The sequence below is a fragment of the Haemorhous mexicanus genome, chromosome 19 (genome assembly GCF_027477595.1).
Source record: "Haemorhous mexicanus isolate bHaeMex1 chromosome 19, bHaeMex1.pri, whole genome shotgun sequence".
In the NCBI taxonomy this organism is placed as follows: Eukaryota; Metazoa; Chordata; class Aves; order Passeriformes; family Fringillidae; genus Haemorhous; species Haemorhous mexicanus.
In genome coordinates this window covers 11,942,926-11,961,655 of record NC_082359.1, presented here as the reverse complement: position 1 = coordinate 11,961,655, position 18,730 = coordinate 11,942,926, and the positions used below count along the sequence as shown (strand labels likewise).

The window sequence follows — 18,730 nt, the reverse complement described above, 5'->3', positions numbered from 1 at the left end:
TGTTGAAAGAAAATTTTAATTGCTTAACCATCTCTTTTCAGTCTTTGTCATTGGGATCTTTTCTTCCATATATACATAGATTAATAAAGAAGTTATCTTTCACATAGAAGGGCCACAGTTTGGTTAAGCTCCATTTAATCCCTATTTCAAGGATATAATCAGGATTTATTTGGCTCATAAGCATTTTCCCAGAACCCTACAGAGATTAATTTTTTCCTACATGAATTGCCTGCATTTGGAGCAACTTCAGAGATCATAAATTTATCTCTTGTGTCAGTGAAGTTAACCTGTGCTTGCTGGAGTATCACTGTATATTAATGTGCCCAAATTTGTCTCTAACTATGAAAAGCACCATTAGGCAATGCTTCAAGTAACAACCAATAGCAGCCCTAAGAATGTAATTTTTATCTACTGAATACCTGAACCACAAGCTGATGTTTTCCTAGAATTTCTGGTAGAGCAAAGTGTGAATCTTCTGCTATTCCAGCTTTTAAAAGGCATTATCAGCTCCTAAAGAACCTTCATTGACTGAAAGGTGCTTTCATCCTTTCCTCACTTTTTTATTACACAATTCTGTAAACATCATCTTTATGACTGCTAATGACTATGAAAAGAACTTTAAAGAAACTGATTTGTGCCATCACAAGAAACTGAACCTGAGTAGATGACCTTCAGTACAGAAAAATGATGTCTCATGTTAAGTTGCCATGCACTCAGTGGTGTCACATTATGAATTAAAAGCACATTATCACTTTATTTTATCTTATACTCACCTAGAATGTCAAGAAATTTCACTTCAGGATTATGAATATATTCAGGAACAAGTTGCATCCAAGGTACCCACATTTTTTTAGATTCATCAAAATGGAAGTCATACAAAGTTGGCAGCTGACCTGCAAACCATTAAGCAACTGCAAGTTTTTTAGGACACTGAAATATTTCCTAAGAAAACAATCTGATTGAGATGAAAATGAAGGGTAAGATTACAGACCAAGTTGGGCAACACTTTGTTCTATTTCCAAGTCATTTAACTCACTAAGTCATCACCAAAATTCCTCTACTCTAGCACCTTCATGAAAACTATCACTTTTCTATTACAATGAATGGTATTCAGATTAAATTATGACAAAATCCTACCTGGCAGCTCCCCTGGCTTAGCCAGGACATCCTCACCGTGAGCAATAGTCATGCAGGAAATACGTTTAACGTTTTCATCAAATTTAATTCTCCCAGCATCTAGGAGAGAAGCACCTAAGGAGCAATACAAAGCTTCCAAGAAAAAACACTCCAGAACATCAGGTTTTTCAGGCTGTACAAGTAGGACATCCAGCATCACAGTCAACTGCACAATCTGTTGGAAAAAGGACAAATCTGTAAAGAAAATTGCCCTTTAGATGCATGAAATCTCTTAATATTAATATGTTTTCAGATGATTGCTGGTCTTTTGTTCTTACAGGTGGATCTACTGCTGTATGTATTAAGTTCAGTAGAAGAGCATTGTTAGGTGCTGATTGGTTTGGTGCCTCTTTGTGCTTATCAGTAGGAAACTGGCATTTCAGCACAGACTCTCCTCCTGTTCTTTCTTTGGGAAGGTTTTACTTTCTCCATCATTCCATTTTCTTTTTAGTTAAACGTGTTCAATCTTTACTCTCTGTTTCTTACCATATTTAAATCTGTTTGAGGAATAATGGTCTTCAGCTTTCGTTCCTGTTTGCCATCCACAATTCCCTCTATAATCATATCAATAAGGTAAGGCACGTACTTTTGAAAGAGACGATCCAATTCCACTTTCTCTTCCTAAGGAATGCAAAAAAGACAATAATTCAACTGGAAAGAAAAATATTGACAGCAGAGCTTCCCATCAATACCTGGCTGACCAGATATGATTGTTCTTGAAGGAATCAATTCTACTAAAGACTGTCTACACAGTTCAATACAAATACTCTGAACAAATGCAGAAATTCCCACCTCATTTTCTCTTTTTTTGACCCACTTCTGCCAGTAGGGCTCATATCTCAGATTTTTAGGATCTACAAAAACCATTCCGCAGCGGGATACTGTGGCAGGAGATGCATACTGTAAGTCCCCAACCTATAAAAGAATCACACCAGGTAATGGTAAAGTGTAACTGCTTTTCAGGCCTTGAAGCCCCATCTGTATCTAACCCTTCCTTGGTTATTAAATGGTACAGTCATTTCTTACCTCAAACAACAAAGCACAGTGTGCCTGTAGCCTAATCCGCTCCCCGTTTGCCAGGGTCAGTAACTTGTTGTCATCCATGACAGAATTCATGTTTTCAACCCAGAGAGCATCCACATCTCCATCAAAGAGAATGTACCTGTGTACAAGAGCCATGGGGCACTGACTGATCTCTGATTTTCTTAACATATTACTGAATTCACAAGTGTCAACACTAGGAATTCACAGGAGACAGAAAGACCTCTGGACACTTTCTATTTATTTAGCATTTGTTTTTTCAAATAGTGCCATATCTATTTTTTTTTAATTGCTGTAAACCCCAGGATCTCAAAACCACCACTATGATTTCCAGCTGCCTACCTTCGCTCTTTCTTGTCAGTGGGTCTGTTGATATCCCGAAAAATGTTTGACAGGACTCCATCTGTCCAATCTCGTGTGACAGGGTCAAGGATCCCATACAGCTCAATCACACTCATAGCTTTAGGGTTCAGTGTGTAAAGCTTTGTCAATAATCCCAGCCTAAAGATACAGCAAGAAAAGCAACAGTCACACTATCATCTCATGCTAACCCAAGCTGTTGATGCTATCATGGCTGGACAGGGCTGAGTAATACAGACTGCCATTTTACAGCCTGGTTTACATTCTACACTCACTTGTTTTGGGCCTGGCACAAGGTTTTAATAACAACTGTCTTGCCACCTCCAGTAGGTCCAACCACCATTGTAGTGTGACGAGTTAACATTGTCTCATACATCTGAATTACTTTATCCACCTGAAAAACAAACATGGATTCAGTAGATTACTGTCACAACTCTGTGGATAAGGTTAGCAGCAGGTCTACATCAGATAAATTTTCCTGGAGCCACTCCAGGGTGCAACAATGCACCTGCAGCCTCACATTTACAACAAAACCTCAAGCAATTGACATTTTTTATACCTGAACTGGTAGAACAATGTAACCCCGTTCTTCCAGCACTTGTTCTACAGCATCGTTAAGGTCAGGGTAGCGGACTCGGGGGCAATCCAGGCCAGGAAACAGGTCAGAGATTAGACCAAGGAAGAGAGGTACATCTTCAAACACAAATTTAGGAAGATTCATATCTCGCAGAGCTCTCATTAGTACAACATCCTAGACAAAACATAGCAAAAATCAATCTTCACCAAATACTTATCAGCTAAAATGAGGTACTTGAAAGCTTTAAATCTTTAAAAACTATTGCTCAATTATTTCAGTGCAGCTCTTAGAATGTTTTTTTGTTACCAGTTCCTAGTGGAAGCAACAGAGGTTATTTTATGTGGATTAAGCATATCAATAACTAAGAATAATACACTGCCTTTTTCTACCATGTTAATCAAATGCCAAATGGCTGCAGTGGCCCACACCACAGCTTCCCCAAGCTGGAGCACTCACTGTTCAAAAACCAGTCTTTGCTAGTCATCCAGAGATATTCATCTGGCTATTTGCATCCTGGACTTAATAAGCAGGAAAATCTCATTTTCCATAGATTTCCCTACTTTGACTAGAGTTCTAATGGCAGAAAGAACAACAAAACTCAATAAAAACAAAGGGAAATAATAAGACAAATAACACCAATGTTCCTATTTCCAAACCAGACAAACTACATCAGATGGGGAAACACATTACCTTTCTAATGAGAAAAAGATTATATGCCCAGGGTAACTAAGCAGCAAATCTACCTCACTGAGGTCTGCTGATCCTCTTTTCAGTTCTCCAGCCATTACCAACACTGACTTAAGGGCCCGCAGTCCAAAATCATAGTGATGTTGTTTAGAAAGCTGTTCCCTTGCCAACTTGTACAGGACTGTCATCTTTTTAGCAAGGACCTGTTTGAGATTTAAATTAAATTATCACAAATGTGGACATTGCTACTGGCCATGCAAACATGGGTGGGTACATGGGTAAGGGTAACAACAGAATCTTCTTACCTTTGCTGTAAGGAACCCTTCAGAAAACAGCATTATTTCACAGATCTGCTGAAGATCTGGCACAATAACAACCACAGGCCTGAAGAGAGCTTTTACAGACTCAGGGAGCTCAGTCCGGCCAGCATAACCAGGATTCATTGTAATGAAAATGCCAATACGGCTATCAAGGGAAATCTCCTGTCCTTCAAACTAAAGGCATAAGAAAACATTAGAACAATGTGAATTAGGAACTAAAAAAAAAAAAAAACTATTTGCTCAAAGAGAAAACCAATAATACTGGGATACCCACTTAAGACAAAGTGCTAAAATATTTAGCTTTAGAAAGCCATTGTGATACAAACAATGGGATGAATGCACCTTCTTTAAGATATTTCACAAGACTCAAATTTTCAGTCTGAGGTTTTTTAATTCCAATAAGCATCAGTAAATAAAGCCTCTGTAAATAAAGCCTCACAATCCACATCAAGTTAAATTACTGCTGTTCCTCATTACTACTAGACTATTACCCCATTTACTTGCTATTATCCTATTAAGATCACTTTTATCTCACTTCACAAAGGAACAACCTAGCAAAGGATTAGGCAATCAGCAAGGATTTAACATCTTTCAAACCAAAAGTACACACTCTGGAGTTTGAAATGTTCAGCACAAACAAAAGACAGAAGCAGAAGCCCTTTGATCTAATGATGGGGTCTAACCCTGTATCTTGCCCTGAAAACCAAGATCAGCCTTCACAATTACTCCTCTTTTTCAATGTTTACCTGAAATCTTTTCCACCCATTCATTAAAGCGTTTCGGATTGTCTGAATCTGGGAAGAAATGACTGAAAGCACGGAAGCGTCGATGCGATTGAATTCATCAAAGCATCCCCATGCACCACACTGGGCGAGGCCTGAGAAAATTTTACCCATTGCCTAAAAGGAACAACAAGAAAAACTTCTCAGCAGTGACTATATAAAACATTCAGCATCAAAAAACTTTGGAACACACTAAAATACTTAATGGTGGATAAACCTCTAATAATTACTTGCCAAGTGCAGATTGCCTATCATACACTTAAACACATCCAAACGGTCATTGCTCCCCTGCTTGAAAGGGCCTGAAATTCCTTCAGGAATTTATTCAAAATCGATACTTTTTACCAAATTTAATTATCAAACAGCATGGTATCTCTAAAGGAGATACTTATGTAGAAGTTCAGAGTACGATCCTGGGCACTGATAAAGAGCAGAAATCGGCATTTTATCAGAGAACAGAGATCTTTAACTCTTACCTTGAAGTCCATGCCTTCTCCACAGTTTGTCACTACGCACAGCAAGCCCAGTGCTTTGGCCAGATCCTTGGTTGTTTCTGTCTTCCCTGTACCTGCTGGCCCTGCTGGTGCTCCTCCCAAAAACATTGATAGAGCCTTTGAAGACAAACCAAAAAGCAAAGCACAGCTTGAACTAGATTTATGCTAGGTTAGTAACAAAACCACAAATGAATCCTTGGGTACAAAAAACTTCAAACTTTGTGAATGCCTTCTACATTGCCTTTGCGAGAATGAGGTGAGAAGGATATCACAAGTGATTTCAAACATCTTGCCATTCAAGCTGGGAGATGGCAGGAAGAGGCAATAAAACCAAGGCGTGCCTAAGTATAACAAGGGCTTGTTAGCACAACATCCTTGAGGGTGCACCTGTGTGAGGGTGAGGTAGATGCGGTCGGTGAGCGGGGTGATGACGAGCCGCCCGTTGAGCCCCATGTACTCGTAGCCGTAGGAGAAGGCGCCGGTGCACTGCCGCACCATCAGCTCGTCCGGCTCGCGCTCCCAGTAAAACCGCAGCTGGCTCTCCCACTCGAACTCCTGAGCCTGCAGAATGCTGCACACAGAGCGCACGTGAGCCAAAAGGATGGCAGTACAACTCCTAGATTTGGTGTTTGCTCAGGAGTTGGAGGTGGTGCTTACCTGTCTCTGACAAATATATCGATGATGTCTCTGGCATGCACATCGATGATTAGAACAGTGTTGTATTTTTTCCTGTCGTTTTTGCTCAAGGGCGTCATAATGCGGGTAACCAGGTCATCGATTTGCCTGTGCATTTTTTTAGCATAAAATTTCATTGCCTGCTTTTCTCCCATTTTCACTTTCCTAAAGACATCCTCTACCTCCCAAGTCCACCACACTTGATTAGCAGCAAGCACCATCATGCCTTGGAAGAGCAACATCCAATCAACTCTATGGAAAACACATACAGTGAGGGAGGCTGAGTTACTGGTTTTTTAAGTAACTGATGAGGAAAGAAAAAAAATCACAGCAACAAAAAAGAGGTTTCTCCTGTTCCTGCAACAGCTACAACTCAAGCCAAACTTTTCAGAGATACACAGAATTCTATCAAAGTATGCTGTGGGATTTCAAAAGACTAGGAAATATTCTGACAGAAAAGCTATTTACTCTATGTATAAAATTTCCAAGTGATATTCATTGTGAGAAAAATTTACTGAACACACAACACCAAAAATAAAACTCAAGATTTAGAGAAATAGATATGCAAGATTATGCATTCTTCATGGTTGGTTAAAATAGTGCATGTGAATGTATTCATATCCCTCCACATAGAGAAATACAGACTAAATTGTGCAGGAATTGTAAAATTATGCCGTAACTTTTCTATATCATTAACACATTAGGTTGGTTGTGTTACCCTTGACACTGATTGTTTCACCTGCTTCTGTCTTCACAATATCGAAAAATGGCTTCCTTGGTGAGGCGTCGGTTGCTCCGTCTCATTTCCTCCAGCACTACTGTCATCCAGTTCTCCACTCTGCCCACAGCATGGACATCCTGCCTGAACTGCATCACCTCCCCCTCTGCTGAGATCATGGCTGTGGCAATCTTCTCATTATCGTCACCGTCCTTGAACCTCAGCGAGGCTACATTATCAAACATCTGAAATGCACCAACAAAGAAATTCACCGGCATTTTAGAAACAAAACCTCCAAATGTAAGTGCATGCAGCCCCAGCTCTCCTCCAGAGAAATGGATCTGACACCTAAGTAATCAAACATAAATGCTGATGTATAGCCCAGCAGCAGAACTGCAGAATATCAAGCAAATAATTAGGCCCAAATGACATTGATTTTTTTTTCCCCTAGAAAATAAGAGCTAGGAGGAGCTACAATCTGTGAGGAAAGTTCTTTAATGATAGATCATTCTGGTGTATCTTGAATGTTCCTCTACCATAATTGCTACTAAGCAGTGTGAGAGGCAGCAGAGACTGTGCATCAGATCTGATCTGGTTATTCAGAAGCTTCTTCAAGATGCTGCCAGGATTCTCTTTGTATGCAAAAAATATTCATGCATCCTTATGAGTATGTACAGTACAGTCCATTAAACTTTTTAAAGCACTTAAAAGCACAAGGCAGTGTGGAAAGTCAGACATTGTACCTTTATCATGTGTTCCTGGACACAGAGTGCACTGCTGCTGCCAAGGATACTGAGCAACTCGTCATCAGATATAAAGAAAAATCTGGGGAAAGCATTTCTCTTGGAATCCAAATAATCATTTAAGCTTTTCTGGCATTTCTCCAGCACATCGTTTATACGGTGGAGGTCTGACAGACGATTTGGAGTTTCACAGCAATTTTTTATGATCGGATCTTTTACAGTTTCTTCCATTATCTATAAAGGGAGAAAGGGGAGTTTACAAAATGTTGAACAGCAATAGATTATATAAATTATATTTCATTAATGACAAAGCATGCAAACAGCACAAGCAGTAGAGGTCCTTATAGAAGTGAATCAAAGGTTTTGAAATGGTTTTGTGGTGCTGCAGCGCTGTATGAAAACATAAAGGTGGTGTTTATGGAGACAGAACTATAAAAGCAAGTGTAACCCCAATCAGGCCAGCTTAAGCACATACCTGACTCTGCTCCTGTACACAATGGTACTTCAAGGAGTGATCAAACAGCGTATTTCAAAATCACAGTGCTCTCTCAATTTTGCACATGGGAAAGTAAGTAAGCCATATTCATACCAGGAATATGTGTCCAGTATGGAAACGGTGGCATGAAGCAGGAAAGCCTTTTTAGCATGTATATAGGTCCTCAATCAATAGGAACACAACTAAGCTTCTTCTTACCAAGGTAAAAGTAAAAAGTTGCAAACAATGAAAGGAAAAGGAGATTCTGCCTACTCCATGCTGCCAGCCAAGGATCTCACATCTGCCCATCTTAGCTAAATCAGGAGAAGTCTTCTGGTTATGATAGATGTGAAGTAAACCAGAAAATTCCTGGGTTCCCTAATCTCATATTCAATGAATTATAGCACATCATTCTCAGTATTACACATGCCACAAAAGACTATAAGTAACTATGGAACTGGAAGCAAAATGAACTAAATATGCTGATCACAAGTCAGTTACTTGCCTGTTTAAACATTTGGTCTACACGGTCAAACATTTTGACCTCCTCTGGAAGCTGTGCTCTGATATCTCCAGCAACAAAAATGCTCTCCAGGTACATCCATTTTCTCTGAACTGATAACCAGATCTACGAATCAAAAGTTACCGTCAGAGGAAACAGAAATACATTGGAAAATCTGGATTATAAATAATAAACATTAATTATTTAGTCCAGCACTTTCCTCCTACCTCGCTTACTTCACTAATCAATGACAGAGTTTTTTCCCATTTTTGAGCGGTTGAAAGGAAAGGACCCACAAAGCGACTGCCCAAAACACTCTGAAGATTGACACTGTTGTCATCAAGAGTCTCTAAAATTTCCTCTACAGATCCCAGAATAAAGCCTCGTGTCTCTGTGCCTTTGGTGTACACTTCTACAGGGAATTTCATATTTTCCCACGTTTCTATTATTTCCTTCAGTCCCTGCATGTGAACATAAAAAGATGCATATTTCAGTCTTCAAAACTGGAGGTCCATAATCATAGCAAAAAAATGAAACAGGTAATTCAGCTAAATTTTTGCAGATTTTATAACTCTGGTTTATAAAGAAGCAATCTATTTCAAAGAATGATAGCAAGAGAGTTGATCCTTCTTCAGATCCATTTTCATAGGACAAACTTTCTTACTGTAATCATAGAAATCATATGCTGCTGCCAAACCAAATTCTGCAAGGATCCTGTGCCAGTAGGAGCTCATTAACAGAGCTGTAAATCCCAGCACATGTAGCTCATGGCAGCTCCCTGAAGATGGCCAAACTTGCAGTTATGCCAATTTAAAAATCTTAAATAAAACTGATTGTTGTGATCCTTGTCTTTTCAGTTTTACAATGATTCTATAATTCAGTACATTACCTTCTCAATGCTAAGTTCTTTAATAGCAGTTCCAACTATATCACTGATAACCACGGTGTATTTGTGAAGTTCCATGGCAAACATATTTTCCAAAGTGAATGTTTCTGTTTTCATTTCAAACCTTGTTCCTGTTTTCTCCATAAGGTCTTCCCAATGCCTGTTTTAAATTGACACATCAATTTAACACCATAATAGAGTAAAAAACAAAAATAACTGTAACATATGATAATGAACTTATGTTTAGCATTCTGCTGTTTAAATAAGAACTACTAGTCTGAATAAATAAATTATCCCAGTCATTGCAGCACCTTTCATGTTATTACACAAGTTCACTAGGCAGAAATAAATTTCCAAGCTCCAGGACACGGCATGACCCTAGTAATGGAAACTGAAAGTTCTAAAAAAGCACATCAAATGCTTCTATATATAGTGATGTTAATAAAACAAAACAAACCTTTCTCTTAAAGCTTCATTTTTCAAATCAAGCAACAAAGGAATGGAGTTTAGAAAAGCCTTCAGTTTTTTATCCAGTTGCTTACATATTGGCATACCACGCACTTGTCTGGGCAGTTTCCGAACAGCTTTCAGAAATCCTTCAGTTCCATCCTGAAGAACCTTGACATTGAGGTTTATCCAGAGTGTCTGAGACCATTTCTCTTTAGCTGCCTGCAAACAAGGACATTAAGAAGGGAAAAAAATTCATATTCCTTTTAGTTTTGACCCCCAAAACGTAATTGTATTAACATTTTACAAACACAGGGAGAGACAAGTTCATGTCCAGGACAGTCTCATAGCCAAACATAATCACTTGCATAAAAAATAGTAAAAAGGTAATATGGAGAACAGGACCATACTTTACAGGGCATTTAAATTTTGGAAAAATAAAACTTCTTTAAAAAGAGTTAAAGCCTGAGATACCCACTGTCACCTGTACACATCCTATATCCAAAAGTAGTTTCACTGAACTGATCAGGAACCATGTGCAGTAAAATGCCATCCAACAGTTATTAGAGGCTGGGAGAAGGCTGTTCTCATCTGATGAGAGGATGTGTTTGGTCCACCATGGAGGCACTGATAGTGCTGTACTAATAATATTAAAATAATTTCACAGAGCATAGATTATTTCATGCAAAGGCTTCAGAGTTGACAGTAACCAGGGGGCAATACAGCCTCTTCTTTTGTCCCCATCTTTGCTGTGTGTCTACATGAACACATGTGTGTCCCTGCAGACTCAGTGTCACACTCACTTTTTGTTCTGCATAAATGTCATAGACCTGCTTCATAGCTTTTGCATCTTGCTGTGCCTTTATTAAGTCTGGGTACACTGTTCCTGGCATGCCCAGAAGTTTCTCAGCACTGCCCAGTTCCCGCTGCCTTTGTTCCAATCTTGCTAATTCTTTTTCAAACAGAGCCATGAGTTCTAGTCCTGGGAAAGAAGAGGGATTTTTACAGATAAATCATCACAGGGATCATCGTGGGAAATAAGACAGAATTTGCACATAGTCTGTGGATGTTCCATTACTAAAAATGTTCACATTCCCAGCTGATAAGTTTGTATATTAATAAGGAAAGCATAATTTTCTTGTTTTACATAAAATCTGAATTGTCTGAAGACTAATATTTTCAAAACATCACTTCACACACATTAGTCCATCTACCTTTATCAAGATCATCTCCAACAACACCAGGCCCCTCAGCCAAGAGTTTCTGGAAAAAATCTTCTGTCTCTTTGCTGTAGTCTGCAATTTGTTGCTGTGTCACCTAGAAAGAACATAATTTAAACAGTTCTATTAAACAGTTTCCATTTCTAATTGTTTTCTGCAGTAATTACAAGTATTACCTTTACGAAAGCTTCTTTTACACCTCCTTTACAATCTAGGTTGCGAGTGATTTCTGCTGCTTCCATAAGAAGAGTCTCCCACGCTTCCCTAAGACTGTCAGACTCCTCTAGCTCTTCTTCAGCTACCTAAAACAAAACAAGCAGCACCTCTCACAAGACATAAATGGACACACACTTTCACAAGAAAGTGAGGAATATGTGCTCACATTACAGATTTGCAAAACACAAAACCAATACTGAAGCAATCTTAATCAGACATAAACACATGCCATATGCCCATTTTAAAGTGGGCAGAATGATTTGAGAAGGGAGTCTGGACTACAGATATCCCTTCAACCTCAACAACACTGTAATTGTGTAACACGTCTTTAAAGGAAAATATTTCTTCATTCACATGTGAGGCATTTGTGCCCTTAGCTCAGATCTGAAAGGTTTGATGAGACATGCACTTACTGGAAGATGGTACAATGCAAGAGTTCTGTATCTCTCCCCAATCTCCAAGTATCTCAGTTCCACCTCAACAGCAATGTCTCTGACCACTCCAAATGCGCTCAGGACAACTCTGAGATCATCCAGGCTTTCAGGGGGTCTATTCAGATTCTCTGATAATTTCTGTAAAAAGTAAAGATCCTTTCCAGAATCAACACTGATAAAGCAATTGTTAGAATTACAATAATGATCAATCACAAAACACAAAGAAATAATATGCCAGATTCATTTCTTAGTCAATGTGATAAAGATAACCAAAAAAAACCCAAACTGAAAACACCTACCTGAATCTCATCTCGAAGGCCGAGGAGCTCCTCTCTTGCTAACTCATTAAGCAACTTCCCAAGTGACATCATCCAGCTTTTAGCATTCTCCTGCACTGCAGAGGCTAAAGGAGCCAGCTGAAGCCTGATAAATTGTTCATCTTTAATCAAGGGCCATTGAGTTACTTCCCGAGCTACCGTCATATAGAACTGCAAGTGCTCATCAAAGATAACACAGGGAGGCTTTTCTGCAGCTAAACGGTCCAGAACTGCGTCTTTGTCTGATTTCCACAGCTGGTCATACTTATTCCATTGGTTCAAACATTCCCTGAGAGATGCCAGGAGTTTTTGGACATTCTGAGTGATGAGAACAGCCTGTTCAATTACCAGAGGGCTCTGGGACACATCACTGTAAAAGCTGAAAGTGACAACTTCATCCACCCTGACGTGCTGAGGAGGGCATTCAATACACGTACCATGCATCCATCGTAGGAAGTGCTGGAGAGTTTTAAAGACAGGGTCAGAAAACAGTTACCTTGTTGAGTCATTTTAGTCAAATCATTCATAGAACCTCTAAGATCATTGAGTTCAAGCAGTCCAGGACTGTCAAGTCACCCACTAAATCATACATGCCCTCATGTGCCACATCTACACATCCTCCAGGAATGGTGACTCCACCACTCCCCTGGGCAGTCTGTTCCAATGCTTTCTTCCCTTTCAGTGAAGGAGTTCACCATTATTTAGTAAACAATGTAGGAAGTGGTATCAATGATTTCTCAAATTAATTGTTTTTCTGACAGCAAAAAAAGAGATCACACTTTCCCATCAACTTGAGAAGAGTTCATTTCATCCTAACAAAACTTTTCCATGCATTACTCAATCTGCTTCTAAAATCTCTTCTGATTATAGCATGACAGAGAGGAAAAGGTACTGGCTCAGTCTGAACACAGCAGTAGAGAAAAACAGCAAATCTGAGCACAAAAAGTACACTTAAACTAAATTTATTCATTTAAGGTGACATCTAGAATCATTTGTCCATCAGCAGAGGGCAGGAACATTGTCACATTATTTGGATTCTTTTCAGGAAAGCAGTTCAGTGTGAAATTATTTATGCAGGAAAACACTGCTACATCATTGCCAGTTAAGTTAGATACCTAATCTAGGTATTTGCTGTCCTAGATGTCTTTCTCCATCATTTTCTGAACTGTTTTTTCTGCTGCTTCTAATGTAATGTAGAGGAGGTCACTCATGTTCCTTATTCCACCAGCTTCTTCATACATCAGAAAGCAACATCTGCAGTGCAATCTAAGAAGTACTTCCTTCTGATGTATGCTGATTTATAGAACCAAATCACGTCCTTACACTGCCAAAACTGCTAAAAATTTTTGCCTGAGTAAAAATCGTATGGATTTTTTTTCCCCTTGATCATTGGTTTGTAAAATTAGAACCATGTACTGGATATTTTGATTTCAAGATAAAGCAATATGAATCTCCCCTTTGACATTTATGCTTACCCAGGCATAAAATAAGATTAGTTCATTATAATCACAAGCAAATTCTGGAAACAAAAAGAAATCTTTATCAAAAATCACCTTAGTGACCTCAACACAGTCCTGGATAGATTGCTTAGTCATTTTTTCAATCTCACTGTCATTAGGTTGCAGGGTTATCTCAGAAACAGATAAAACAGCTTCTATTTGTAACAGTGGCACATTTGCAAGAACAGTTGCATTAAAAGCCTGTAAATTCCTGAGAAAGGAAAAAAATGGCATCAAAGATAGAAATAATCAGGTTCTGCCCCCAGGAAAATGCCCCCAGAACGGCTGCAATTTTCAAGTGTATGCTTAGATCTGTAAGCTGAGTTATCACTGATCCCAGGGGGAAACCCTGATGTGTCTGGGAGAAAAACTGTCCCACCAAACTGATTTAATGCAAAGGCTTGACTTGCTAAAAGAAGCTGTTGGAAGGAATGAATGGAGATATTTTGGTGCAAAAGGATCCTGAGACTGTGGTCAACTTCACTCCAAGAGCCCAGACAAGCAATCATGGCAAAGTCATCTGAGCATGGATCATATTCCAGAACATGGATGATGGGAAGAAGAGGGGGTTGGGAAGCTTAGATGGATATTACAATAGAGCTGCAATACTGTATTGCAATAATACCTTGCTTTTAAGGGAAGCCTTTATAATACCTTGTTCCAGCACTGGCCTCAGCCACTGCAGAACAAGTTCTTGGACTTGTTTTTCAAGTTGTTCTTGGACTAGTGTCCCATGCAGTACAGGGAGGCACCTGGCACCCAGACAACAAGTTCTCAAAATCATGTTCTTTAGGAGAACAAAACCTTGATTTTAGAGATAAACTAAGGAAGTGCAACTACACACATTGCAGCAAAGGTGTCTTATTTCTCTCTTCTGCCAACAACATGCCAATATTAACTTTTTCAGAATCTGGGTTTCCTCTGTAACTTGTTATCAGTTCTCTATTCTTCACAGGAAAAAAATCAGTAGAAATACAAATCTTCCACAAACTCTAAGTCACTGATGGGTTTAAACAGAATGTCAGTACACACACTCATCAACAGATCCAGTCATCTTCAGGAGAACCTCAAGATGACTGGAAACCCATTAAAGCAAACAATTCACTTACTTCACAATTAACTGTGTCAACACGTGATAAATCCTATTTTCCCAATATGCATAATAGGAAGCTAATTTTGGAGATTTGCCACTGTTTGTATAGGCAACTCGTCTTTCCACTTCTATTAGCAATTGTGGAATTGCAGAATACTTTCTAACCAGTTGTTCCACATCTTTTGCTTGCTCACACTTAACATAGTCAAAAAATTCTTTTGCTCCTGCAACAGATACAAAAACTAGCATTATTAACTGCAAAAGATCTAACAGTTTTATACACTGGAATAATTACTTGAGTTTTATTTGCTAAGATGAAATTTATCTTATATAATGATAAAAATATCTTAATTTATTAATATTTCAGCCCTCTGAAATATGGATTTTAATCTGATTCAATTATTGAATGGCAACCATTTTACAACTACGAAGTGTTGAAAGAAATTTGATCCATCATCCACTTAAGTGACAGAGAGACCTGGCAGACAACCAGCTCACTGCCATTTCCATCTGAGGAAACCAGTACCATCCTCTGTTACACCCTGAATTACTAATATAACCAGTTTTGGTACCAATTAAAAGGATTCATCTTAGCAACTAATACCACAAAATAGCAGACAGAGAAAAATAAAACACCACAGAGCTTGGAAATGAAAATATAAGGACTTACCAGGACATTTGTCACCATTTTTTGAATCTGGAAACTTAAAGAGATTTGTTGATTCTATGGACTGAAGTTTGCTGCTTATGTCTTCAGTAATATGATGAATCTGATGGACAAGTAACTCTAATCTCCCAATGGTTTGTGTACATTGGACAATAAATTCACCAATACCTTGAAATAAATCAAAACCATTTGGTTTTTTTCTCTTTTAACAAGTATTTCATCAATGCATCAAAATTGCCACAATCAGATACGTTTTATCTCTAAGAATGACCCAAGGTTCTGCAAAATCACAGATTAGATGTTTTCTCAGCTAATCCTTCATCTTGCTCCCTTTACAGCTTTTAGCTAAGGGTTTCTAACCATCTTCAGTGTTTCAAATATAATAAAAGCACAAGAAATATCTCCTGGATCAGAGTTTGTCTAACCTGCTATTCTGCCCCTGTGTCAAGAGGATGGATCATATGTTCTGCCATCATAAAGAGTAGAACTGAGGAGATGTTTTAAACTAAAAATAAACATCTAAGGCCATTTCAAAGTAGTATCTCCATTACCTACGGACTTCCACGTGAGTCTTTTGTGTCCTGCTTTCAATATTCTCCAGAGTTCTTTGACATGGTGATCAAGAAGTTTGGTTTCTGCTTCATTCATCATCTCCATTAATTTGTGATAGCGACTCAGCATGACTTTCATTTTATTTGTGTACCTAAGGAATGTAAGAAACACAAAAAAACAAAACACAAAAAACAATTTTCTTGAAAAACGGCTACAAACTCCACCAAAGAGCAGAGAACTTCCATCGTTCCATTCAGACTTCCATATAAAGCCAAATTTGCAGAACTAACCAGTGATTATGTATTGATTATAAAAGTAATTTATTTCCCACTGAAAACAAAGAAAAGTTTCATATGGTTCCAGTAGTAGTTGGACAAACCTCTCCTGCCCCATCTCAGAAAGTTATGGAGACATCCCCAGTGTGCAGCACATTAGTGAACTGAACAGGTGAACTTTAAAATTCATTTAGGAATTTATTGGCACATCTGTGTGCTAAATGCCTGTGATAATTTAGACACAACTGACTCACCCAAGACTGTACAGGAAGAATGCAATAGTGTGTTTAAATAAGCTGAAATCTAAATGTCAGAAACAATTCATTGCAAATTATTTTCCTCTCAGGTTTGGACAAGCTGTTAATTTGTATAACAGTCCTACAGCACAAAGGATGCAAAGAGTACCAAAGCAAAGCTTATCAGTGCAACATGGCCATTAGAAATCGTATCCCTAGAAAAAAGAATCACTAAGGGGTCTCACATTTCCAAAATGTGATGACTCAGGGCCTGTTCCTGGAGTGAAATCACTTGAAATGCAGCCATAAGCCTGTATGTGAGATATTCTGTTACAGCCTTACCTAAGGTATTTGTCTTCCTGTAATGCCACATATCTTGCCATTTCTGGGACTGGAAGCCCTAGCTGTTCCATGTACTTTGTTTCAGTGATAATCTCTAGGATTTCAGGAGAAAAATTCAGAGCAAAGCCAACACTTTTCCTGACGGTGACAGGCTCGTCTGTTGCAGAGCTCTACAACACAAGAAAGCAGCAGAAAACAGGAGGAGCAAAAAACATTACAAGGTAAAGGTGAGCTTTTGGAGACATTTGATAAGGCAGAAGGTAAAGTCAGAATGACTGACATTCAGAGCTTGTGGAAATGCCTTTAAAATTTGATAGTAGCCTCAGCATTCTCGGCTCAGAAATTACACAGAACTACCTTTTCAGTTGTCAGTTACAAGAAACAAATCAAAGCACCTCTGTTTACACACTGCTACAACCAGTTACAACAGAAATCCCAGTGGAAATTCAGTCAGACAAAAGTCTAGTAGGAACAGGATTCTGCAAGATCTCTGCTGGAAACCTGCCTCTACCTAACTTCAGTCCCAAGTACCATAGCAATATCCCAAAAACATTGTACCAAAACCTAAAAAATTAACAGGAACTACAGCACAGAAGAACACACAGAGAAACAACACTCAATCATTTGCCAGGTGATTCAGAAACTGTGTCTTACAAAGGGCTACAAACAATTCTCAGCTCAGAACTTTTTCTAAATCTGTGTTTAAAACATTACTCTCAGAAAATTCTTGCTGACCATCATGTAAGTTTCTGTTTTCCCCTCAGAGAAGCCTGGTACACAATCTTCCCACATTTCACCTGCTCAGAAGTCTCTGGATTAACATTTGTTGCAGCCTCATCAGCGAAAAGAGTCAGTAGAGTATCTTTCAGTAGCAATGGAATTACATGTTCTGCCCTGTCTCTCCACTGATGGTATTTTTGAGCTTCATACTCCTCCATTTTCTTGGTCAACTGGAGATATTTTTGTTGCACCTACAAAGGACAACTCTGTGTAACTCATTTTAAAGATCATGAGAAATGTTTAACTAACCTGTCCTAATATGGTCTCTCAATATGGTTGCTGGTTTTTATAGATAAGTGAACAAGTAACAGCCTGTAATTAATGCAGACACTGGAGAATTTGGGCTCTTGAATTACGTAATTGATTCCATCACTGTATCCCTGGGAAACAGTGGGAAGGTTTCAATAGATGTTTTGACATCTAACATGCCTTGCTGTGTGCAAAGACCCGGGACTTCCCTTCACATTAGAGCATTTTCACATCTTTATATGTGTATAACAAAAGTGTTTCTTCCTTCATCAAGTACCAAAAGACCCAACATACTTCCTGCCCACGTTTAGAGGCAAGCAACTCCTCTTCTTCCTGGAACAGAGTAATGGTGTGTCCAATCCGATGGGAAAGGGATCGGGACCAGGATATTGCTCCAGCCACTGGAGGATGGTTCTTGTACAGAGGTGGATCCTTGAGGTTCTGAACAAAGATTTGCTCAACAATTTCAACCTAGAAGAGAATAAAATATTGCAAGGAATCATTTTCCCACTCGTGTCCATGATCACTGTCTGATACACAGCACAAGTTCTGAAGACAATTCCAGCAGCAGGATAAAAATAATTGTTTTGTCTTTATTTCTCTATCTTGTGGAACTGCCATTATGGCAGCATGTTCTGTGAGATTACGTTTTCTTTTTAAGCTTTATGTTCTTTGAAATATCAAGAAAACAGCTGATACAAAATCTTCCCAACATACATTCTAGCCTTCCAAAGTTGATCTATGACATCTTCTGATGATATCATGAACTTGGTCATGACCAGAAAGCTGTAGGGCATAAAAGATCCATTTTCCCAGGAAGGCTGAGCTGCTGTTTACAAGGTGCAGGGATAGCCACAAGCCTTGCTGCATCCGGAGCACCTTTCTCCCACAGAGTGTCTCACATATACAGATGTGCACAACATTTCAGCAAATTAACCAGACTATTTTTTCAACTTGGTCCCAAAAA

General features: G+C 38.8%; 1 protein-coding gene across 1 annotated transcript in view; it reads right to left on the bottom strand.

Moving 5' to 3' along the window:
* Window positions 1-18,730, bottom strand: part of DNAH10 (dynein axonemal heavy chain 10) — a 49,531-nt gene that overhangs the window by 24,834 nt on the left and 5,967 nt on the right. Inside the window, exons 11-42 of the mRNA XM_059863870.1 lie at window positions 18,058-18,234; window positions 17,532-17,705; window positions 16,735-16,904; window positions 15,881-16,032; window positions 15,333-15,497; window positions 14,679-14,886; window positions 13,624-13,780; window positions 12,053-12,529; window positions 11,733-11,891; window positions 11,280-11,405; window positions 11,098-11,200; window positions 10,687-10,865; window positions 9,894-10,105; window positions 9,440-9,596; window positions 8,778-9,011; window positions 8,554-8,676; window positions 7,574-7,807; window positions 6,852-7,075; window positions 6,095-6,364; window positions 5,825-6,008; window positions 5,420-5,554; window positions 4,908-5,060; window positions 4,147-4,335; window positions 3,898-4,044; window positions 3,137-3,328; window positions 2,853-2,971; window positions 2,560-2,718; window positions 2,203-2,338; window positions 1,969-2,091; window positions 1,663-1,797; window positions 1,138-1,351; window positions 774-893 (exon numbers count right to left, since the gene is read on the bottom strand). Of these exons, the coding sequence (XP_059719853.1) occupies window positions 774-893; window positions 1,138-1,351; window positions 1,663-1,797; window positions 1,969-2,091; window positions 2,203-2,338; window positions 2,560-2,718; window positions 2,853-2,971; window positions 3,137-3,328; window positions 3,898-4,044; window positions 4,147-4,335; window positions 4,908-5,060; window positions 5,420-5,554; window positions 5,825-6,008; window positions 6,095-6,364; window positions 6,852-7,075; window positions 7,574-7,807; window positions 8,554-8,676; window positions 8,778-9,011; window positions 9,440-9,596; window positions 9,894-10,105; window positions 10,687-10,865; window positions 11,098-11,200; window positions 11,280-11,405; window positions 11,733-11,891; window positions 12,053-12,529; window positions 13,624-13,780; window positions 14,679-14,886; window positions 15,333-15,497; window positions 15,881-16,032; window positions 16,735-16,904; window positions 17,532-17,705; window positions 18,058-18,234 (5,707 nt within the window). The remainder of the gene's footprint in view (window positions 1-773; window positions 894-1,137; window positions 1,352-1,662; window positions 1,798-1,968; window positions 2,092-2,202; window positions 2,339-2,559; window positions 2,719-2,852; window positions 2,972-3,136; window positions 3,329-3,897; window positions 4,045-4,146; window positions 4,336-4,907; window positions 5,061-5,419; window positions 5,555-5,824; window positions 6,009-6,094; window positions 6,365-6,851; window positions 7,076-7,573; window positions 7,808-8,553; window positions 8,677-8,777; window positions 9,012-9,439; window positions 9,597-9,893; window positions 10,106-10,686; window positions 10,866-11,097; window positions 11,201-11,279; window positions 11,406-11,732; window positions 11,892-12,052; window positions 12,530-13,623; window positions 13,781-14,678; window positions 14,887-15,332; window positions 15,498-15,880; window positions 16,033-16,734; window positions 16,905-17,531; window positions 17,706-18,057; window positions 18,235-18,730) is intronic.